Below are 25,374 nucleotides of genomic sequence, written 5' to 3'. Positions count from 1 at the left end.
AATGAGTTCTATCCTCAACACTGAAAAAGATTACACTTTCTCTGCAGATTATAACTCTTATATCAAACATTTCACAATCAAAATAAAAATATTAAAGTAAACATTAAAAGATAAACCTGCAAGGGCTGGGGCTATAGTTCAGTGGTAAAGCACTTGCCTTGCATGTGTGAGGCAATGGTTTTGATCCTCAGCACCACATAAAAATAAATAAAGATACTGTGTGTTCATCTACAACTAAAAAAACAATTAAAAAGATTATTAACCTGCAAATCAAATCTTAAAGAAATAAGCCAGCAATCAATGGGTTAGGCATTTTAAAAAATTAATTAATTCCTCTTTTTTTTTTTTTAATTTTTTTGGCAGGGGGTGGTGCTGGGGTGATGTGGTAATAAGCATCCTCTTTACCACTAAGCTACAACCCAACTTCTAGACAGGATTTCAGTCAGGCCAGATCTTTTAACTACTCCATTCAGTCTGCTTTTCTATCTCAAAATCTAGGAGAACTTTACCGCAACATACTAGTTGGGACCAAGTTCTAAAGCACTGTTCCCTTCAGCCTGCTACCTCACATATACAACCCTTGTACTCTCCCTGGGTCAAGACAGGAACCTTTGATATTCAGTACTGGGCTCAGAATGAACAAAGCAATCTGTTAAGGAACACAACGTATCCTGACCCAGCCACACTAGATCTGAGGAGTAGGGTCTTGATAGTAATTAAAATGAAAAGAGAAACCAAAAGAGGTTAAGTTTACATACATATAGACGATGGACCTTTATATTCATTTATATTCACTTATATGTGGTGCTGAGAATTGAACCCAAGGCCTCACACATGCCAGGCAAAAGGGCTCTACCACTGAGCCACAACCCCAGCCCAAGGTTAAGTTTTTAATTAAGGTGATTTATATCAAAGGAGACCCTGTCCTCAAATGAACTAATCCTTTCTTCTGCCTCCTCAGCTACTATTTAGCCTCTGTTTAAGGAAAAAGTCAAGCAAAATTTTAAAAGAGCTGGAAATGCAATTAAATGTTAGAGTGCTTGCTTAGCAGGTGCAAGGTTCCAGATTCAATCCCCAGTACCACACACACAAAAAAATTAAAGGAAGTAAACTCCAAACACAAATGGTATTTTATAATGGTAAGTGGTAGGTAGAGAGAGGGAACAAAGATTTCCAATTTGCCCTGGAAAGATCCAGCTTCCCACGACAGTTGTCCCTGTAAGTGCAGGCAGAAATTTCCTCTAAGGATAGGTAACCAAATTCCCTCAAGTTCACAGAAGTTCAAAAAGACTACTTGGAATTATCTACCCAAATGAAAGAGTGGGAAGAGAGAACCCAGCCAGTTCCAGTTCTACAGCACAGAAAAGATTTCAGGTCTGGGACAGACAGAAATATAAGGGCCATCTACACTCTAAAGGAAAAACAGAAGAGTCTTTTCTTTTACTCAGTTTCAGACCATCTCAAGTGTCAGAATGAGAGAATAAATGAGTGAAACCGGAACGATAATTTTGTTGAGGGAGTGGTGTTGGTAATCAAACCCAGGGCCTCACACATGCTGAGCATGCAATCTAACACTGAGCTATACTTCCAACCAGATGGATAATTTTTTGAATGTAGTAAATCTAGATTTATTTTACCTTTTTTTCCCCCAATTAACCATTTCTCTACTTTTTTGTTATTGTGGTGGGGAATGAACCTGGAGTGCTTGTGATTTGTACGATACCACCTATATTTTAAAATTAGCATTTTGGCTGTTCTGTAGAAAATTTACTATAGCAGGACAAAAGTGGAGACAAGTAGACCACTTAGGAGGAACTTGATTTACTTCTGATGAGAGATGAGATAGCTTGAATAGGGGTGGTGTCTGTGAAGATGCTTAGAGATCTGTTTTTGGAGATAGGAATGCAAGGTCTTGGTAGTGACTTTGATAAGAAGGAGAATGTGGGGCTGGGGTTGTGGCTCAGTGGTAGAGTGCTCTTCTAGCACACATGAGCCACTACATAAAAATGAAATAAAGATACTGTGTCCACCTACAACTAAAAAATAAAAATTAAAAAAAGAAGGAGAAAGTGAAATCAAATGATGCCATTGCATCATCATTTACTGAGATATGAGGAATACTTGGGACAGTACAGCTAAAATACTTCCCTTACTTAGCTATGTGCTCTTTAACATTGTAATCAGCAATGTTTGTCTGAGCCTTTCAATGACAGCACAACATTGCATTCTAAGGTTCTTCCTTGGACAAGATCTTAGTGGTATGAGGCAGGTGGTAAGAATAGTATTTATTATTAGGTACTGATGTACAAATGGCATTGGACCTGATCTTACTGAATTTATCTGGAAAGGGTTTCCAAATTCAGTGGCTAGGGGCATTCCCTGCTTCTAGTCATTTAGAATATTTTTGAAATAATTTAACTCAAACTCCTTAAACCCTTCTAGTGACATTATATCTAGATCTGCTGCTTTACTTGAAAGTTGGCCTTGTGGTTAGGGATATTGTTCAGTGATGGAGCACATGTTTAGCATACATAAGGCCCTGGATTCAATCCCCAGCAAGAAAAAACATGAATTGGTCTTAGCTGATTCTCAGAGAGTACCAATGAAAGATAAAAAGTAGGTAAATGGATGGGCTTGGTAGTGTACATCTGTGACCCCAATAACTTGACAGGTTGAGGAAGACTTTAAGTTTAAGGCCAGCTTCAGCAACTTACCAAGACCTTGTCTGAAAATAAAAAATAAAAGAGTCAGGAAATATAGTTTAGTGGTAAAATACCCTTGGGAAGGAAAAATAAAAGCTATCCTTGATATTGCCAAATACAATAAATTTTTGGTTAAAAAATATTTTCTCATCCAAAAATCTTAGTGGACTGCACTTAATGGGTAACATGTTTGTGTGTATATTTGTGTATGTCTCCAAAAGCCCCAGTGCTCATTTTGTTCTTTTTTAGTACACCAGAAATATGTATTTGACTAATCGGCTAATTGGATAGAAAATGAAATGTTGGTCAAATTAGTTACAAAATCAAAGATGACTATGCAAGAAGCATTATAATTGAACAATGCAAAAATCCATTTAGAAGTTATTCGTGAGGCAAAAATTCCAGCCAATCATATAGATACTAAAATGCATTCAAAAATTTACCTCGGCTGGGCACAGTGGCACACAACTGTAATCTAAGGGTCTTGGGAGGCTGAGGCAGGAGGAATCAAGTTTGAGACCAACCTCAGCAACTTAGCAAGACCCTGCCTCAAAATAAACAAATAAAAAGGGCTGGGGATGTGGCTCAGTGGTTAAATGCCCCCAGATTCAATCCCCAGTACCAGAAAAGAAAAAAAGAAATAAAGAAAATTTACCTCTATTTCACTTTTTTGATAGCATAAAACGTTTTATTAATTTCCCCCCATTCATTCAGCCTGTATGTGTATGCACAGGCACAGGGCAGAGCAGGCTACTAAATACAAAGTATTGCTGGGAGAGTAGGAGTATACAAATGAGTAACGTATTATCCTTGCTAACCACCAGCAACTAAGTGGTTTTACAAATCATCTTCACCACCTCATTTGGGGCTGGGGTCAGCTGCAGAGCAATTGCCTAGTATGCAGAAAGCCCTGGGTTTGATCCCAGCACCACAGAATAAAAACAAAAAGAAACAAACATAGATACCTCATCCTTCTTTTTTTCTTTTTTTTAAAATAAACATGGAAATCAAGCTCAGAGAATTTAAATGACCTGTTCATGAATATTCAACTAGAAAATGGTGGAGCCTGGATATGTACCCAAGCTCTTTGATCTAAAAACCTGGGTCCCTCCTACTTTAAAACTTTATACTCTTTTTAAAAAAAGTTGTAGGTGGACAGCATGCCTTTATTTGTTTAGTTGTTTTATGCAGTGCTAAGGATCAAACCCAGTGGTTCATACATGCTAGGATAGCACTCTGCCACTGAACTACAGCTCCAGCCCAGAACTTTACACTCTTGTGCAGGGAAATTGAAGCAAAACAACTTTACTACATGTAAGAATATATAATAAAAGTAGTTCAAAGATACTATAGGAGGAGATAAATGAAGGGAAATATTATGACCAAATAAAAGGTGTGGGGGGGTGTGGGGGGGGTGTGGGAGGGATTTGGGGAGGGAAAGAAAGAATCAGAGGAATGGTTTTCCGGGAGATAAGTGTCTTTGAGCCAGGGGTGTGTGTGTGTGTGTGTGTGTGTGTGTGTGTGTGTGTGTGTCTTTCTTTCTGGAAACTAAGCCCAGAGGTTCTCTACTACCAACATCCCCCACCCACCCACCCACTACCCTGTCAGCCCTTTTCTTTTTTTGAGACAGGGTCTCTCTAAGTTACCCAAGCTGGCCTTGAACTTGAGCTCTTGAGATTCTCCCATCTTAGCCTCCTGAATTGCTGGGATTACCACCAGGCCCAGCATGTTTCTACTTTTTTTAAAAGTAAATTCCATATTGTTTCTCATAAGGCTATAATAATTTATATTCCTACCAAAAGTGTATGAGAGTTCGCCTTTCTCTGAATCCCAGCCAGCATTTGTTATGGTCTTTTTGGTGACAGTCATTACAACTGGGGTGAGATGATATTCCATTGTGGTTTTGATTTGCATTTCCTGATGATCAATGATGGCGAACATTTTTCATATAGCTGTTAGCCATCTGTATATCATCTTCGAGAACTATTCAGATTTTTTGCCATTTTGTTGTTGTTGGTGGTACTGGGGATTGAACCTAGGGGCATTTTACCACATCCCCAGCCCTTTTGATTTTTTATTTTAAGACAGAGTCTTGCTAAATTGCTTGGGGGCCTTGCTAAATTACTGAGGCTGACTTATGATCCTTAGCTTCCCTAGTCACTGAAATTAAAGGTGTGTACCACCACACCCAGCTTTTTTGCCCATTTAAAAATCATCTTTATTTTTTTATTCCTGAGTTGAGTTCCTTAAAGTCTGGATATTAATCCCTTGATGAATGAATATTTTGTAAATATTTTTTCTCATTCAGTAGGTTGTCTCCTTGCTGATTATTTCCTTTGCTATGCATATTATTCATTTATTCAATTAACAATTATGATAAACAGCTACCATTTGTCAGGCACTGTGCTAGCAATCAATGGATGTCACAGTCCTTGCTCTCAAGAAATTTATTGCTGGGGTTGTGGCTCAGAGGTAGAGCACTCACCTAGTGCGTGCAAGGCCCTGGGTTCGATTCTCAGCACCACATAAAAATAAAGGTATTGTGTTTAATTACAACTAAAAAATAAATATTAAAAAAAAGAAATTTGTTATTTCCATATACAAGCAAATGATCAACTGAAATCAGCGATAAAAACTACTATATTATAGGAGCATAGGAGAGATGCAAAATTATTCTTGTGAGACCAAAACAGGCTTTCTAGTTCATAAAGTGATGCATGCCTGCAATCCCAGAGTCTCAGGAGGCTGAGGAAGGAGGATCACAAGTTCTAGGTCAATCTCAGCAATTCAGTGAGACCCTGTCTCAAAATAAAAAATAAAAATGGCTGGAGGATATAGCTCAATGACAGAGTACCCCTGAGCTCAGTCCCCAGTTTCCCCACTGGTAAAAAAAAGAAAGAAAACAAAGGCTTCCTATAGAGAGTGGTATCTAAGTGGGGTCCTGAGGAATTGATTGGACTAAGAGGAGATGGAAAGGTGTGTTGTTTTAAGCAGAGGGGAAGAACTAGTGTGGGAGCCCAAAGATGGAAAGGGTCACATACATTTTGTGAAAATGCAAGAGGTTCAGTACAGCTATAGCGCATAGTTCATACCAGAGCAGAGATGATAGAAGTGATTAGTGAGACCCTCAGAGATAAGCAGTAGTAAGAGCAGATGTTTTGACTTTATTCTGAGAGTACTGAAAAGTTATATAATACTTCATAGTTTATGCAGAAAGAATGTTGAATCAGAGCTGCTATTAGTGACTTGTTGCCCCAAAAGAATGCAGCTTAAGCAACAATGGAACTTTCCAGGCTAGATCATAATAAAACTTTCAGTTTCCACTTGTGTGGCCTGAACCACTCACCTGTTACCACACTGTCTATCCTAAGATCACCATGCTATAACAAGTCCAAGCTATATGAAAATGACCTAGAGAATAAGATACCATGTGGAAAAGGTGGGGGGATAAAAGAGTATCACAGGACTGGACATGTAAATAAAGAAGTAATATTGAAAGTGGGTCCTACTGGGTGCAGAGGCACACACATGTAATACGAGTGGCTTGGGTGGCTGAGGCAGGAGGATCATAAAATTGAGGCCAACCTCAGCAACTTAGCAAGGCCCTAGGCAACTTAGTGAGACCCTGTCTTAAAACAAAAAACAAAAAGGGCTGGGGATGTGGTTCAGTGATAAAGAACCCCTGGGTTCGATCCCCAGTGCCAAAAACTAAAAATAAATTTAAAAAGCGGGTCCTCCAGTTTAGCTACCCTCACTGATAGAGATGGCTTACAATCCAGCAAAGCCCTTCTAAATACCTGACCTAGAAAATCACATGCAAAATAAAATGGTTGTTTTGGAGTAGTTTGTAATGCAACAATAAATAAGGAGAACAGGCATCTTTCTTAGTCTAAGCTCAGAGCTTAGGAAAATGCCTAGCCAGGGGCTGGGATTGTGGCTCAGCGGTAGAGCGCTCGCCTCGCACGGGTGGGACCTGGGTTCGATCCTCAGCACCACATAAAAATAAAGGCATTGTGTTGTGTCTATCTACACCTAAAAAAATAAATATTAAAAAAAAGTGCCTAGCCAATAGCAAACCCACTCAAAGTAATATGTGTCAGGTGAATCTCTTTTTTCCTTGTTTCTAAATCATATTTTGTCATTTCCCCCATCCTCGATAGTCCTTAAGGAAATCCTGAATCACAGGGGCAATCATTGGTACCTTAAGGGTGTCCTCTTCAACTTACATGGGGTAACAGCAGCTTCCCCATACTTGAAAGATGTTTCTGCCACCAAATTAATGCAATTCAGGGCACCAGGCAACTTTGCATCTGGCTCAAGGTAAATTAGGCCAAAAGACTACTATGTACTGGGACACACACACAAAAAAGGAAAGCAGCAGGTACAACTAATGGCAATATCACAGCACACCAAGAAATTGGAATCAGGGTTTGGCTGTTCATTTTTATAAATAATGAATGAGGGCTGGGGATGTGGCTCAAGCGGTAGCGCGCTCGCCTGGCATGCGTGCGGCCCAGGTTCGATCCTCAGTACCACATACAAACAAAGATGTTGTGTCCGCTGATAACTAAAAAAATAAAATATTAAAAAAAAATTCTCTCTCTCTCTTTTAAATAAATAAATAAATAATGCATGAGTTTGGTCCCTGAACCCAGAGAGTTTCCTGTCATTAAAAGCTGTCTGATTATATAAGGCTTCTTATAAGTCCAACAAAACCAACTCAGAAGCAACACATATCAACTCACATAAACAAGAAATTCCCAAAGCAATAAAGAAAGAAGGTGTGTGGCGGGGTTCTGCAGCAGTCCACAGAACTGATCCACTTCATTACCTCATGAACTAAAAGCATTTCTTCAGTAACAAATATCTGCTTGAATGAGGTGTTTGCTGTAAAAAGACAGTATCACTTCAGCAGGTCAAAGGAATATTCTGCAATTTCAGAATTAGTTGAGTGGTTCTTGTTGCCACAGTGGGGGGAAAATAGTTTTTCAGTGGCAGAAAAGGCAAGAGATAACCCACACACACAAAAAGTACCCCCCACCCCCAATTTATTTGCTGTATCCTTTGATCAGGAGATCCCACAACTATTTACCCAACCCATTTTCCAAATCTAGTCTTCTAGCCACTGAGACATTCTATACTAATAGGTCCTCAAACTACTTGATTGTATGGACATTCTTTGTGCTTTTCTTAACAAGCTTAAAAAGAAAAATATTATGAGATGGCACATAATCTGCCTAGAAGCATCCCTCTCCCTGCCCAGCTACTTTTAGACTACTCCAACCCCCATCCATTTTAGATACAGAAAACAGATATCATGCAAATTGGTGGCAAGTTATTTTTTTGTTTGTTTTTGTTTTTGTTTTCTGCTGGAGACTGAACCCAGGGTCTTGTGCATGCTAGGCAAGTAGTCTACCACTGAGTCACTACTACTATCCCCAGCTCAGTCACTACTTTTTTATTATGAAGGACAGCCAACTTTAGGATGATGTTGATAATGTAAAGGCAAAGCATAGAGATGTAAAGAGTAGGGTCTTTAGAAATCATCTATTTTGCTGCTGAATTAAACCAACACTTTAACTAATAAAGTGCTGAAATTTCATTTATATGAGTTTTTTGTTGTTTAAGTCCACTTAACTAATTCCTGTTACTTATATCGAATATACCCAATAACCAGAAAATATATTTTTCAAATAATCCAGAATACATAAAAAGTTAGTCAGAACCTAATTCTACAAATACAACATATGCTACACAAAGCCCTGTTGTTTAGCCCTGTTGAATATAAAAATAAATTCAGAATAGCATACAATGGGAAGGGTATAGACTTTGAAACCAGACAAACCTGTATCCAATCATACATTTCTTTAAGCCTTAGATTTCTCATCTATAAAACATATGATATATAGGACTACAGAATTTTAAAATTTTTTTTGGGGGGGGGGGGGCGCGATACCAGCGATTAAATCTCACTGAGTTGCTTAGCACCTTGGTTTTGCCGAGGATGACTTTGAACTAATGATCTCCCTGCCTTAGCCTCCCCCAAGCTGCTGGGATTACAGGCATGTGCCACCACGCCTGGCAAATTTTTTATTTCAATGTAATTTTTTTCCCTGCAGTACTGGGGATTGAACCCAGGGACACTCTACCTACCACTAAGCTACATCCCCCGCCCTTTCTACTTTTTATTTTGAGACCTGTTTCAAAATAAAAAGGGCCGGGGATGTAGCTCAGTGGTTAAGCATTCTGGAATCAATCCTTAACACCCCCCCACCCCCCACCCCCCAAAAAAAAATAGAAGAGAAAGAGAGAAAGAAAGTCTTTACCCTCAACTGAACCAGAAAAGAAAAATTAGTAATGATCTGCTCATTGCGATATTTAGAGTGCAGGAGATTGCATCAAGAGTTTTAATTCTTCACTCTTTACTGAATCCATGCCCTTTGACATGTAACATTGGAATACACTTCTTTTTTTAAGAAATATTTTTTTAGTTGCTAGTGGATCTTTTTTATTTTATTTATTTATATGTAGTGCTGAGGATCGAACCTAGGGCCTCACACATGCCACGCAAGTACTCTAACACTGAGCTTCAACTTCAGCCCACTGGAATACATTTCTAATTTGGGCAAGGCATAATTCCCACTCCTGGGCTCAGGCATGTGACTTGCTTTGTCTAACAGGATGTTAGTCAAGCACACTTGAACATGAACAGAGTTGTGGAACACATTTATGTAAATAGACTGGATACTCTTGCTGATCCAGGATCACCCCTAAAAGAGTATATTCAAGTTAGACTACTGGTCCCAGAAGGAAGAAGAGAAATAGCTAGAGCAAAGCTACTCCAGTAAATCCCAGGATAGAGCAGGTCATCAGCTGACCTGCAGATGCATGAGTAAGCATGTGACCAGTAGAAGTGTCTAATCTAGCCAAATGGATGCAGTTGTGCACACCTATTCCTAGCATCTCAGGAGACTGAAACAATAGGATCACACGTTCAAAGATAGCCAACTTAGTGAGACCCTAAGCAACTTAGTGAGATCCTGTCTTAAAATAAAAAATAAAAAAGGGCTGGGATGTGGCTCAGTGGTTAAGTACCCCTGGGTTCAATCATTGGTACAAAAAAATTATAAACTCACTTCTGAGAAAAGACATACACAGAAAATCTTGATATAGAATGCTGATTAACGTGTGCTCCTTTGGAAAAATTAGTGAGCTATATTTTTCTTATGTGTGTGTTTTCTGTTCATAACTCAGTAAAAAGCTTTTAAAAACTTCAATGACATTAACAGAATAGAAAAATATTGACAATTTAGAATTCAGAGGAGGGACTAGTCACTGTTGATAATTAAAGTTGAAAACAGTTAACATGTATTAAGCAATTACTATATGTGCCGAGCACTGTGCTAAATAAGCATTTTATAATTCATACTCACAGCGTCCTTGCGAGGTCATCATTTTATCAGCAGCATTTGTCACAATTAATTATTCCCTCCTCTTGAAACACCTTTCTTTCCACCCCAAGAACATGCTCTTCTGGTTTTCTTCCTACCTCAATAACCACTCCTCAGTATTAACCTTCTCCCTACACTTTAAAAGCGAATACTCTAGGGTTCAACTCTGGTACTCTTCTCTACATTTCATAAAGCATGTACTATTATTCTTCTTGCATTCGACAGATTAAAACATTGAGGTACAAGCACAGAGATTCAAACCTAGGGGGATCAATCTAGACTTCAGAGACCATGCTCTTAACTTCCTCACCATTCCACCATTTTTTGGCCTTCCAGATAAGAGGCAGGATATAGTTATACCCATTTTGCATTCCAGTGCCTTTGGTAACAGGAAAGAGAAACAGAGTGAAGCATATAGGACTTTCCTTCAAAATTATACTAAGGATTACCAGGCAACAAGTCAGCAGGAAATTAAACTCTTACAAATTCTGTTAAACAAGTTCCCTAATTCTTCACTCTGTACTTTAGTAGTAACTTCTCAAGGAGGAATGTGAAAACATTCTAGAACATATTCTCAAATCTATATTCTTATTAAAATGATCTCAGGAGGTGTGGGGATACAGCTCAGTGATAGAACATTTGCCTAGTGGGTGTCAGGTGCTGGGTTCAAATCACAACACTAGAAAAATCAATCAATCAATCAATCTGGGGAGCTTTTAAATAAACAAATGGGGATGAGTACAGTGGTGTAGACCTTTAATCCAGGCTACTTAGAAGGCTGAGGCAGGAGGATCAAAATTTCAAGGTCAGCTGAATGGTAAAGCACTTCTGGGTTCAATCCCCAGTACCAAAAAAAAAAAAAAAAGGAATAGCGGGGTATAGCTCAGCACTAGAGCACTTACATAGGATGTATGAAATCCCAGGTTCAATCCCCAGTGATGCAAATAATTTTAAAATTATGCATGGAACCTATGTACCTATTAAACCTAGAAGATTCCAGGAATCTGTGTATCCAAGAAACTCAAGCATATTCTGAAGCTCATAACTTGGTACCTGACTTTGGGACACCTTTGCTCTAGAGAGAATTCTGTGGCCCTTAGAAGGCAAGTAATGACTATCACATATTTCTCTAACAAAGGCTGGAAATGAAATGAGAATGGAAATGTAATCTGATATCAATAAGTAATAAAACCAATTAGTAAATCAGAGCAGTGACTGTGGAATTCTAGAGTAGGACCCCAAACATTTCCTAGATGATCTGAAATTTGTTGCCAGGAGAGTTCACAGTTGAGTGATGCCTCCATCCCTCAGCTTAGAAGGGAGTCATCCAGGGAGCAGGGACAAATTTAACACTTCAACAGTCATATTCTCATAGTACTCACCACTACTATGAAGGAACATAAAGGTATAAAGGGATATGACCATTGTCCCAAGGGAATAGAAGAAAGCATTATCAACATTGTCTTTTTTTTTTTTTTTGGCACTGGGGATTGAAACAAAAGATGCTTGACCACTGAGTCATATTACCAGCACTTTTTATTTTTTATTTTGAGACAGGGTCTTAATTGCTGAAGCTAACCTCAAACTTGCAATCCTCCTGCCTTAACCTCCTAAATTGCTGGGATTACAGGAGTATGCCACTATGCCTAGCAAATACTGCCATTTTTGCATAAAAATAAACACACATATTTTGCTTACATACACACATAACACTTACTATACAACCATAAATGCTGAAATTAAGGCAAAGAAGTCACTTCAACCCACGTATTAAAGTCTTACCTCTGTAAGTGCATGCAACTGTCCTTCATGTACACATACACCCAAATACCTGAAAAATAAAATAATTTTTTAAACTAAAATGAAAAGAACATGAACATAAATTCCATATAGATAAACTAGTAGAGTTAGTTACCCATGCATCAGAAAAACCCAATACCTGTGAAACACTGTGGGTTCCTATTCAATCCCATAGCCTCTTAATCTTTTTTTTTTTTTTTTTAATGAAAGCTTTTTTTTTTTTTTTTTACAGAGAGAGAGAGTTCTTTTTAATATTTATTTTTTAGTTTTCGGTGGACACAACATCTTTCTTTGTATGTGGTGCTGACAATCGAACCCGGGCCGCACGCATGCCAGGCGAGCGTGCTACCGCTTGAGCCACATCCCCAGCCCGAAAGCTTTTTTTTTTTTTTAATCTTTATTTTATTTAATTTATTTTTATGTGGTGCTGAGGATCGAACCCAGGACCTCGAACTTGCTAGGCGAGCGCTCTACTGCTGAGCCACGACCCCAGCCCCTCTTAATCTTAATTAAAGTGCCAGACTGATAAAACTCAAAGTTTACCATGAAACATTAACATTAAAACATCTGGTTTTAGCAATATGTAGTTAAAAAAAAAAACAACTCACAAAACAATGATGGACATATGACCAAATTATCCCATTCCTTGGTATTTTCCCCTAAGGTGTACAATTGGCATACTATAGCAATACAGCCACTTCAATGTTTATAGCAGCACAATTCACAATAGCTAAATTATGGAATCAACCCAGATCCCTGTAAATATATATATAAAATGGATTAAGAAACTGTGGTATAGGGCTATAGTTGTAGCTCAGTGATAGAGCACTTGCCTAGTATGTGTGAGGCACTAGGTTCAATCCTCAGCACCAAATAAAAATCTTTTAAAAATGAAACTATGATACACATACACACACAATGGAGTTCTACCCAGCTATAAAAAAAGAATGAAATTATGGCATTTGCCAGTAAATGGATGGAAATAGAGAATATGATGCTAAGGGAAATAAGCCAAAATCAGAAACTCAAAGGCCAAATGTTTTCTCTCATATGCTAGGGTAAAGGAAAAGAAAGGGGAGGAAAGTATAGGATATAATAAAGATAAAAGGAAGATCAATAATGTAGAAGATAGAATGTGTGAGGCCCTGGGTTCGATCCCCAGCACCGAAAAAGGAATAGGAGATTGAGAGGCAGAGTGGAGGAATGGGCAATGCAGAATGAATTCTTTTATCATGTTATGTGCATATATAAATACATCACAGGGAACTTCACCTTTATGCGTAAGTAAAAAGAACCAATCAAATATAAATAAATAGATGAGCATAAGGAAAGTCTAGTAGAGAAAGGAAAATGGGGGAAGGGAGGGAAGGAGGAAGGGAAAAAGGGGGATCATGAATTGAAATTGAATTCCATGCATTTGTTTGTCTGGATAAACCCAACTACTATGATACTTCAACTTTATAACTAAAAAGCTCTAATAAAAAATATTTTTTAAACTTAAAAAACAACAATAATAGGGGAAGGGAGGGGGGATAGGAAGGGCAGCTGAATACAACAGACACTAGTATTGCTGTATGTATAAACATGGCTGTATAACCAATGTGATCCTGCAATCTGTACACGTGGAAAAATGAGAATTCATACCCCATTTGAATCAAATGTATGATATGTCAAGATCATTGTATTGTCTTGAGCAACTAATAAAAAAAACAATAATGGTGGATCAGATGTGGTAACACATACCTATAATCTCAGCTACTTAGGAGGCTGAAGCAGGAGGATCATAAATTCAAGCCCAGCCTGGGCAACTTAGGGAGACCTTGTTCCAAAATAAGTTAAAGAAGGGGCTAGAGAGGTAGAGCATCCCTAGGTTCAATTCCCACCATCGCGCGCGCGAGTGCGCACACACACACACCACAAAATGGGGGAAAAGAGAGGACAGTAAGTAAGCCTTTATAGATATCATGGTATAATGGACAAATCACCAAACTGGAAGTAAGGAAGCTTGATGTAGTTTCAGCTCTGCTACTAGCTGATACATACACGCATACTCACACACTCAAAAAAGTTAGAAAAGAAAAAACTCAATAAATCTATTTGGGATTCAGTTTCCCCAAATAAAGAAATAGGTAAATTGGATTACCCAGTTTGAAGTCTATAATTTATAAACAACAAACTGGGAGGGAAAAACATTTGGTGGATGATAAAGAACTAACTTCTTTAACTTACAAAAAATTCTTCCAAATGTATAATAAAAAAATAGAAAAATAAGAAAAAGATATATACATAATTTCCAGGAAAATTACTGTTAATATCAAAATGTGATCAAATTCACTCATAACTAAAAATGAACACTAAAGAATGAACACATAAAGAAATTAACACTAAAAAATGAGACACCACGTTTAAAAATTTATCAAAGGTAATGACTGATAATGCTTAGTATTGACCAGAAGGTGAGGAAACAGGAACTTACACTGTTGCGTTCTTGGTACAACTTTTTTTTTTTTTTTTTTTTTTTTTAGTTCTAGTTGGACACAATGCCTTTATTTGTTTTTATGTGGTGCTGAGGATCGAACCTAGTGCCTCGCACACACTAGACGAGAGCTCTATAACTGCTGAACCACAACCCCAGCCCAGGTACAACTTTTTCAAAGGGTAATTGATATTATCTAACAAAATGTTTAATTAATCCAATAGTTCCACTTCTAGAAATTTATCTTGTAAATATATTCAACTTGGGTGAGCAAGTTGTAAAGTTATGGTTTCAATGTTTGTGTATCCCTAAATTCATATATTTAGACTTAGTCCCCAGTATGATCATATTAAGAAATAGGGTCTTTGGGAGGTGATTGGGTCAAAAAGATTCTGTCCTCCTGAATGGTATTAGTGCCTCTATAGAAGAAGCCCAAAGGACACTGCCCTTTGCACAATGTCAGGATATAGCAATGAGGCACTTTGAAGCAGAAAGCCCTCATCAGATATCGAAATTGTTGGCACCTTGATCTTGGGCTTTCAAGCCTTCAGAACTATGAGCAATAAATTTCTATTGCTTATAAATTATCCAGCCTTAAGTATTGTATTAAAGCAGCCCAGGTGGACTAAAAGCAAGGACACCTACTTCAATAGTATATATGAATCTAAATATTCGTGAAGCCTGCTTAAGTATTATTGGTATATTCATAAAATGGAATGCTATATAGCCAATTACAGTAATGAAGTAATATTTTTACACTGACATGGTAAGATACTGAAAATATAGTGTTAAATGAAAACACTGAGATGAAAGCATTGGTGCATGCCTGTAATCCCAGCAACTTGGGAGGCTGAGGCAGGAGGATCACAAGTTTGAGACCAGCCTCAGAAATTAGTAAGGTCTTAAGCGACTTAGGGAGATTCTGTCTCAAAATAAAATAAATAAATAAATAAGAAAACAAATTTTTAAAAAGGGCTGTGAATGTAACTCAGTGGTAAGCACCCCTGGGTTCAATCCCCAGTACCCCAAAACATAAATAAAACACTAAATTATAAAACAGCATAATTCAAAAAGCATGTTTATATATTAGTAGAAAATGTCTAGAAGCATTAATAATAAATGGTACTGGGCAAAGGAGGAAAAGATTGACTTCCATTTTTTAAAAATAATTTTTAGTTGTAGTTGGACAAAATTCCTTTATTTATATTTATGTGGTGCTGAGGATGGAACCTAGAATCTCACACATGCTAGGAGAACGCTCTACCACTGAGCCACAACCCTAGTCCCTTGATTTCCATTTTTAACTGTACACACTTCTATTGTATTTTTTTTTTTTAATGGATACAGGGCAATGGGGTTGTGGCTCAGTGGTAGAGCACTTGCGTAGCATGTGTGAGGCACTGAGTTTGATTCTCAGCACCACATACAAATAAATAAAATAAAGGTCCATCAACAACTAAAAAATTTTTTAAAAATAAATGGATTAAGTATCTTTTTGTGTCTTTATTTTTATGTGGTGCTGAGGATCGAACTCAGTGCCTTAAAAATGTGAGGCAAGTGCTCTACCACTAAGCCCAGCCCCACCCCTTGTAGTTTTTTCAATAAATAAATTTTAAATAAAAACAATGAATCAATGATTTCAATGATTATTATAAAGAAGATAAACATCATAAAGCCAGTAACAGTAGGAGTTTGGGTTGTCAAGAAGGAAATTTCATCAACAACACCCAAGTCTCAAGTCAGTTCAAGTTTAGAATGGCAAAGAAAAGGGAAGAGACTGACTACAAGTGAGAGTGCAAGGCTGAGCAATGATTGTGCTGGTAAAGACAATAAAATTCCATGAAGGCAGAGTCTGTATCATATTCTTTCATGTGACAGCCCTTAACAGCACCTAGCAAACAGTATGCAAACTTAGTAAATGATTACTAAGTGAAAAGAAATAGTGAGGAGAATATCTGGTCAAGCTGCAATATTACAGCAGAGTTTTAAAGACATGCTGCTACCACATTTCAATTAATGTGGAAATACCAGAATTTCCTCAAGGAGTGTTTTTGTTTTGGTTTGTTTTTTGTTTTTGTCCTTGGGATTGAACCCAGGGGCCCTTAACCACTGAGCCACATCCCCAGTCCCTTTTTATATTTTATTTAGAGACAAGGTCTTGCTAAGGTGCTTAGGGCCTTGCTAAATAGCTGAGGCTGCCTTAAACTCATGATCCTCTTGCCTCACCCTCCCAAGTCCTGGGATTACAGACATTCACCACTGCACCTGGCTAATGGGTGGTTTCTGGACTGCTGATTTTCTTTAAGTTCATCCAGAGCCTTGGGAACTTGAGGAAGGAAAGAATCTCAGGAAGAACTAGGTAATAAGGAAAATAGGGTGCAAGTTCCAACGACTCATTTCTAGAAACCTACTCTGCCTTAGGAAAACATGGTAAGCAAAATAGCAGGGTAGTTAAAAGGGCTTTGATATTAGCATGGGTTCAAATTCCATCTCCACTCATCATTAGGCATACATTAGTTTCCCTCTCTATAAAATGGGGATAATAGTGTCCACAACATAAAATTGTGATAAAGACTGAATGAAATAATAAATGCAAAGTGTATAGCACAGTGACTAGACTATAGCAAGAGTTTTAAAAACTGTAAGCAATTATCATAATTACTTAAAAATAATTCAGGCAAGAATCAAATTTGGTTATAGGTAGCTGGGAAGAAGCTACTTTCTATATATCCACTCTCTTCTCCATTCCCCAACCCTTGTCCCTACTCCCATTCCTTAACTTTGTAAAAGTGGGACATTTGACTATATTCATCTACCAGTTTCTTCACTATAAAACTCACTTCCTAATACGAAAGAAAGTGAATCAGTGGAATATGGAACAGGTAAAAATTTAACAAATAATGAATATAAATAAATAATACTGAGTGCTGAAGGACTGCCTCTAGTATGCTGAAGTTGATTAAGGCCACAAGGTACAGTGTCTATAGCAATATACTACTGATTTATTAAACAATTATTTAGCAGAGTGCAGTGATCTGTAGTCCCAGCTGCATGGGAGGCTGAGAAAGTAAAATCTCTTGAGCCCAGGAGTTCAAGGTCAGCTTGGGCAACACAGCAAGACCTCATCTCAAAAATAAATAAATGCAAACAACTATTTGTTTATTGAGTGTCTGCTATGTGCAAGGCATTAAGGACATGAAAATGAATAAAACCAAGTCCCTGCTCTTACAGAAATTTCATTCTAAGGATTATTCTGTTGGAAGGTAATTGTAATAAAAGATAAATGGGGCTGGGGATGTGGCTCAAGCGGTAACGCGCTCGCCTGGCATGCGTGCGGCCCAGGTTCAATCCTCAGCACCACATACAGCAAAGATGTTGTGTCCGCCGAAAACTAAAAAATAAATATTAAAAATTCTCTCACTCTCTTTAAAAAAAAAAAAAAGATAAATGGGTATAATGCAGAATGTGGTTAAACTATAATGCTTCTGAGATTAAATGGCAATTATATCCTTGCCTAGAAAAATTCTAGTCCCATTATCCCACCCATAGCATAAGAGGTAAAGGTAAAATATGATAAGCCATATTTTGTCCTTCACTGAGGCTTTCCATATTGTGATGGGCACTAGCAAGGGTTGGTTAACTGTTTTTATAAATTGTTTGGACTGAAGTCACAGTATTATCTATGGCTGCTCTGATATTATAATGGCATTGTGACAGAGACGGCATGGCTTGCAAAGACTAAAATATTTATTATTTAATCCTTTACAGAAAAAAATTTACTGACTTTTGTACTACAACAGAGGTATCTATCCATTTTCACCTAAGAGACATTTAAGCAAGTAACCTCCCCCCCCCACCCCCACACTACTAGGGATTAAACACAGGGTCTTTCAGACTGAGCTACATCCCCAGCATTTTTTATTTTTTATTTTGAGACAAAATTTCATTAAAATGCCCAGGTTAGTCTTGAATTTGTGATCCTCTGACTCAGACCACCAAGCAGTTGAGATCACTAGTGTGTGCCACTGCACTCAGTTACCTAATGCTTTCCTCATCTGTAAAAATGGACATGAACGTAATTTTTTTTTTTTTTTCAGTGCTGGGGATTGAACCCAGGGCCTTGTGCCTTGTGCATACCAGGTAAGCACTCTACCACTGAGTATATCTCCAGTCCATATAATATATCTTAAAAGGGGTTATGAAGAGTAAATAGTATATTCCAGATGCAGGATATTAAAGTGTATAGGCTCAAATCAATGTTAGTGGTTTTTATTTTATTAAATACTAACAATCCCAGCCAGGCACGGCAGCACACACCTGTAATCCCAGTGGCTCAGGAGGCTGAGACAGGATCACAAGTTCAAGGTCAGACACAGCAATCTATCAAGGCCCTAAGCAATTTAGTGAGACCCTGTTTCAAAATAAAATATAAAAAGGGACTGGGGATATGGCTCGGTAGTTAAGTGCTCCTGGGTCCCAATCTGTTAGAGTCTGTAAACAAGTCAAAATAACACCTGGCATTTTGCCAGGGGAATGTTAGAGTTTGTAAATAAGTCTGGATGGTGCCTGGCAAAATGCCAGAGGGAGTGGTTTGAGAAGTAACAAAAGCAAGCCATTAAGTGTGAAGATTCCTTATTGGTTGACTGATGTATCTAGTTTATGCTAATTAGATAAGCTGTGTGGAATGTATAAATACTGCTCCTGACCTGCAATAAACGGCTCCCCTCCCACTCCTGCTGTATCAACGTACACAAGTTGTTCGTCACCCCCCCCACCCCCCCCCACCCCCCCCCACCCCCGGTTATTTTGCTGCAGCCGGACTGCGGCACCAATCCCAGTACAAAACAAAACAAAAAACAATCCTATGCTGGGCACAGTGCTGCATGCCTGTAATCCCAGCAATTCAGGAGGTTGAGGCAGGAGGATAATAAGTTTAAAGCCAGCCTCAGCAATTTAGTGAGGCCTGAAGCAACTAAAAACAGACCCTGTCTCCAAATAAATAAATAAATGGCCAGAGATGTATCTCAGTGGTAAACACCTCTGGGTTCAATCCCTACTACCAAAAACAAAAGGAATAGGTTACATTCTCTGTCTACATTTTTTAAACCTTTATTAATTCCCAAACATTATAATCTGCCATATCCGATTTTTTAAACTTTCCTCATTGTGGAAAATCCACTTTTATTTATTGCTGTATTTTTAGTATCTAGTAAACTCTCAGAAAAGATTTACTGAATGGCAAGAATGATTCTTACTGCCGGTTGTAGCAGTGCACACCTGTGATTCCAGCAGCTTGGGAGGCTGAGGCAGGAGGATTGCATGTTCAAAGGCAGCCTCAGCAATTTAGCAAGGCTCTAAGCAACTTAGTGAGACCCTTTCTCAAAATAAAATACAAAATAGGGCTGGGGCTGTGACTCAGTGGTTAAGTGCCCCTGAGTTCAATCCCTGATACAATAAATAAATGAATAGGGCTGGGGATGTGGCTGAGTGGTTAAGCACAGCTGGGTTCAATCCCCTGGTACCAAAAACAAAAGCAAAACAAGAATGACTCTTCTTCTTTTGTTGTTGTTGTTGTGCTGGGGATTGAACCCAGGGCCTTGTGCACGCAAGGCGAGCACTCTACCAACTGAGCTATATCCCCAGTCCCAAGAATGATTCTTATTACTTGGAAATTTAGCTGAAGCTCTTCCCTTGATTTGGAATATTATATTTGACTAAAAAAAAATCATCCTTCTAAGATCAGCTAAAATCTCATCTTCTACTAAGGGATCTCCCAGATGTCCTCAGCATCATTCCTTCTCTTTCTCTCCCCCCTCCCTTCCTAGTTCATTCCCATAGTGCTGCTAGCACTTTTCACCCTCCTTTGAACAACTGCTTCTCACTTAATTATTATTAAGTGAGAAGTTCTGGGTCTGAAGTCCCGATTGCCTGGATTTAAATCCAGTTCTAACCTTACTGATAGATGACCTGTATATTTGTTTCTTAATAAGCAAAATAGGAATATTAATATTACCTAAATCATAAGATTGTTGCAAAGATGAAATGTAATAGGGCTGAGGTTGTGGCTCAGTAGCAGAGCGCTTGCCTCATATATCCTCAGCACCACATAAAAACAAATAAACAGGGCTGGGATTGTAGCTCAGTGGTAAAGTGCTTATCCAGCAGGCATGAGGGACTGGGTTCGATTCTCAGCACCACATATAAATGAATAAATAAAAAATAAAGGTCCAACAACAACTAAAAAATATTTTAAAAAACAAATAAACAAAATAAAGATATTGTGTCCGTTTATAACTACAAACTATTTTTTAAAAAGATGAAATGTGATAACTTGGGTTCTTGGAACATAATAAATACCAGAAAATGTTACTCTTCTTTTTACATTTCTGACTCCTTTCCCATTCTGGAATATAAATAAGATTTTTAAGAGTTCAGATCTTGTTTTGTCATACAGTATCTGATACACAATCCTTCCTTATAGGACATTTAAAATAAAGCATTTACTGAATGAAGAAATAATAATCACCAAATTAGCTCATAATGTAAATATATTTTATAAGAAAGAACATTTAGAGATAGGTACAATATTAGAAAGCCAGGAAGTATTGGATTTAATCAAATATTTATTAAGAAGACAGGCAATAGGGTTCCACTATAAAAGCAATGGCTACATTCTAAAATCAGGAGTTTTCTAGAAGCTGAAAAGATCTGGTCTGGGTGTGATATACCCTTGCTTCTCTTCCTCCCAGGGCCATCATCACAAGAGGTGTCACATATCACACATACAGGCAACCAGGACAACATGATTGTTGAGAGCCACAGCCAAAGGGGCCCCAGGAAACTTCCTTCGGCTGTGGCTCTCAACACATGATGGTTTCCTTCTGCATTCTTCCCCATCCCCTACTGACCATACTACATTATCACAGTTCTGTCACACAACCCTCCTTCTATGTGCAACCTTTCTGCCTGACCTCTCCTACCTCATTCCTTACACAGACACCCACCACCATTCACATTCAAAATGGTGTCATACAGCTGGCAAGCTGAGACAAGCATCAGCTTTATAGTGGAAGAAAAGTTTGAGCAGAATTAATCACTCCAGTTGCTAACAAAATATATTTTAAAGGGAAATATTACTCATCCTTGATAAGGAAGCAATAATGTGCCTAGAAAAGAATATAATATCAGCAGTAAATGTTTCTGAAATTGCCATTGCTAATTACATCAAAATCTAAGTCGTGGATGAATTCTTAAATCTTTCTTAGTACAAGACAGACTTTAAAAAGTACATCAATGATTCTTATTCCCATGCCGCAAATCAGTGGTAGAGAAACCCAAGGTTTAATCCCCAATATGGTAAAAAAAAATAGTCTGAATTTCTAGTAAGTTTTCAGGTAGATGCTGTCCATGGACCACATATGCAGAACTACAAAGTTCTTTCTAGTCTAAAAAACAGCTCATCACTGCTCTAAAGTTAGAAAGATCAATAGGAAAATTTCAGCTCTCATACTACTGGTAAACTAGATTTTGGCCAAATAGTTAATTTGCCTCAGTCTTTCCCTATTGATTACCATGTTTTTCCAAACCTTTGCCTTTTTCAGGCTGTTCCCACTAGTAGTATGTCCTTCTCCTCATTTCCACATAGTTAGATTCTACCCATCCTCAAAGCCAAGTTGAAATACTTTCTTCCCACAAAACAATTGTGGGAAGTGATTTCTAAACCACCATGCTTCTCAATTACCAAAGTACTCCATCTACACCATGCTATTTTTCTATAGCATCATCATTTCCTAACTCTATATTTTATCACATACCTTATATCTTTTATACTAGACCACAGTTTCGTTTTCATTTTCATTTATTCTTTAGTACTGGGAATTGAACCCAGGGGTACTTTACAACTGAGCTACATCCCTGCTCCTTTTTTTTAATTTTGAGATAGCGTCTCACTAAGTTGAGGGTTTGCTAAATTGCTGAGACTGGCTGTGAACCTGCAAGCCTCCTGCCTCAACCTCCTGAGTTGCTGGGATTACAGGTGTGATCCATCACACCTGGATAGACAATAGTCTCTTAACATCAAGATATCATTCTCTTGCTTGGCATATAACAGTACAGTCTGGGCAAATTTAAAATAACTCTGATCACTTAAAAATTTCTGAGTATATGGGCTGGGGTTATGGCTTAGTGGCAGAATACTTGCCTTGCAAGTGTGAGGCACTGGGTTTGATCCTCAGCACCACATAAAAATGAATAAACAAAACAAAGATATTGTGTTCATGTATAATTAAAAAATATTTTTAAAAATTTCTGAGTATGTAATATGTGCCAGGCAGGTACTGGGGATTGAACATAGGGACTTGTACATGCTAGGAAAGTACTCTACCACTAAACCCTTTTTATTTTTTGAGACAGGGTCTCACTAAATTGCTTGAGGATGGTCTCAAACTTGTGATCCTACTGCCTCAGGCTCCTGAGTCACTGAGATTATAGGAGTGTATCATGGCACCCAGCCCCAACAGTTAACTCTTAATTAACACATACTTTTCAGGCATTGTTGTAAGTGCTTTACACTGTCTTATATCATTCAATTCTCACACTAACCCAATGAAATAGTTATTACGATTATTATGCCAATCATACCAATAAAGAAATGGGGGACAGAGAAATTAAGTAACTTGACCAAATCACATTGCCAATAGCAGGAAAAACGAGGAATCAAACTCAGACTGTGGATTGCAGAGTCTGTGCTCTTAATCATGTGACATTACGTTTCCATATGGTTGTAAAAGGATATAAAGATGACTAAGGCACAGTCTTTCCCTAAGGGCTACTCCAAAACCTTTTATGGCAGATCTGTATGTTCCTGATTAAAGTTCAAATTCCTTAGCATTTTATTCAAAGGTCTGAATTATCTGACCCTAACCTCTCTTGCCTTTTATTAGATCCACTTGCATTCTCTATGATTTAGTCATACAACCTGCCACTCCTAAACATGTTCTGAATGCTTTCATATTATTTCTAGAATGAGTCTTTATCTCAAAGCTCTACCAATCCTTAAAAACTCAGCTCAAGAACATCTCCAAATAATAATAAACAGTTATACATCATTTAGTTTGCCAGGGAAGGTCACATCTCAAGTCATTAAATTACCAAAATTGCCTTTTGAAGCCGATTATAATAACCTCTGATTCAGAGATATAATTTTAAACATTTCTCTGATATTTCCAATCAAAATTAATTTTCTCTTCCCTATTCATTTATGTAAGTATTTTGAAACTGATATTGTACTATTATCAGGCTTGCCTTCTACATCAGTTTTTATCTACACCTAGCTCTTTCACTAAATTAGAAGATTCTTGAGGGCAGGGATCCTGTGTTGGAAGAGAATGTCTACTTGCTTAAAAAAATGCTTTCCTTTTCCTTCTATATTTCTTTCTTTTTTTAATATTTATTTTTTAGGTGTAGATGGACACAGCACAATGCCTTTATTTTTATGTGGTGATGAGAATCGAACCCGGGTCCCGCCCGAGCTAGGTGAGCACTCTACCGCTGAGCCACAATCCCAGCCCTTCCTTCTATATTTCTGAACACTGTATTTCCCAATCTTCATTACAGCTGATTTAGACCATAACAGTAAGTTCCAGGCAGCGTTATATAGGTAAAGTGTCATTTTGAGGTCTGTCCCATAAAACCTCAACTACTGGCAAGCAGTCTCCAACATGGAGAATGAGGAAGAATATCTATTGTGATATGGGGAAAAATGAGAATTTTTACTTACTTTTTATATATAAAAAGAGAAATTTGGCTTTAATAATATTTAATTATTAGTTAATAGTAGCATATGAGAAAGGGAAGAGCCTTTAAAAAAGAATGTAACTCCACTGAAATCTTGATTTTACACCAGTGAGACCCATCTCAGACCTCTGACCTACAGAACTGCAAGATAATAAATTTGAGTTATGTTAAGCTGCTAGGTTTGTGATAATTTGTTATGGCAGCCATAGAAAACTAATAATAGGTACATAATCAAAAATTATGGGTTACTATCCTGTGTTATACCACAGACCTAAGATAGTCTTTGGGCTTTGACTCTTTCTAAATAAGCAGAAGGAAAATAACATTAACATGTTCCTCCATGGCATTCATATTCAGTTAGTCAAATATTTATTGAGCTTACAGTTCTATATAAAGCTTATATAAAGTTTAAATGTTGACCCTCCCCCAAAAGTTTAATAACTAAACAGAGAAGTGAAGAGTGAGGTATGACAGCAGTCTAAAACACATATAGCTATACTCGTTTTGATTGAAAAAAAAACAAAAAAAGCACTGACACTACTGCTACTTACTACTGCTAGACTTGAACCTCCTCAAGACTGAACAGCAGCACCTGGAAGGAAGAGTTCCATGGCCACTGTGTCAAAGCTGTCAAAAAAATTACCACTTGGGCTGGGGATGTGGCTCAAGAGGTAGCATGTTCTCCTGGCATGCGCGGGGCGCTGGGTTTGATCCTCAGCACCACATACAAATAAAATAAAGATGTTGTGTCCACCGAAAACTAAAAAAATAAATTTTAAAAAATTACCACTTATTGCTCATCTTGACATGCCTGGAATCTGAGTTAGGTGATTTATATGCATTATCTGAGAAGAAATTACCTTCATGTTCTCATCAAGGAAAATGAGTTTCAGAGCATTTAAGTGACTTGATAAAGTTTGGAGAGGATACCAGAATCTGGATGTTTGGCTCTGAAGCCTGTATTTTGCCCTGTGACAATGAATGAGGAAAAAAAAAAAAAAAAAAAAGACCATTTGTTCAATAATAATTACATTTTTGGTTCACTTAAAAAAAATGTTGCTGGACGTGGTGCCACACACCTGTAATCCTAGCAGCTCCAAAGGCTGGGTTTCAAATTCAAAGCCAACCTCAGCAACTTAGCAAGACCCTG

General features: G+C 37.8%; 1 protein-coding gene across 2 annotated transcripts in view; it reads right to left on the bottom strand.

Moving 5' to 3' along the window:
- Positions 1-25,374, bottom strand: part of Tesk2 (testis associated actin remodelling kinase 2) — a 147,983-nt gene that overhangs the window by 27,704 nt on the left and 94,905 nt on the right. For both annotated transcript variants that reach the window (XM_046469010.2, XM_046469011.2), the window contains exon 4: positions 11,936-11,984. In XM_046469010.2, coding sequence (XP_046324966.1) covers positions 11,936-11,984 — 49 coding nt within the window. The remainder of the gene's footprint in view (positions 1-11,935; positions 11,985-25,374) is intronic.

Source organism: Marmota monax, unplaced genomic scaffold (assembly GCF_021218885.2).
Source record: "Marmota monax isolate L192 unplaced genomic scaffold, Marmota_monax_Labrador192_F-V1.1 WCK01_AAM20220418_F8-fsc00008, whole genome shotgun sequence".
Classification (NCBI taxonomy): domain Eukaryota; kingdom Metazoa; phylum Chordata; class Mammalia; order Rodentia; family Sciuridae; genus Marmota; species Marmota monax.
Note: the sequence above shows the minus strand (reverse complement) of the source record. Positions and strands in the feature narration are given on the sequence as shown.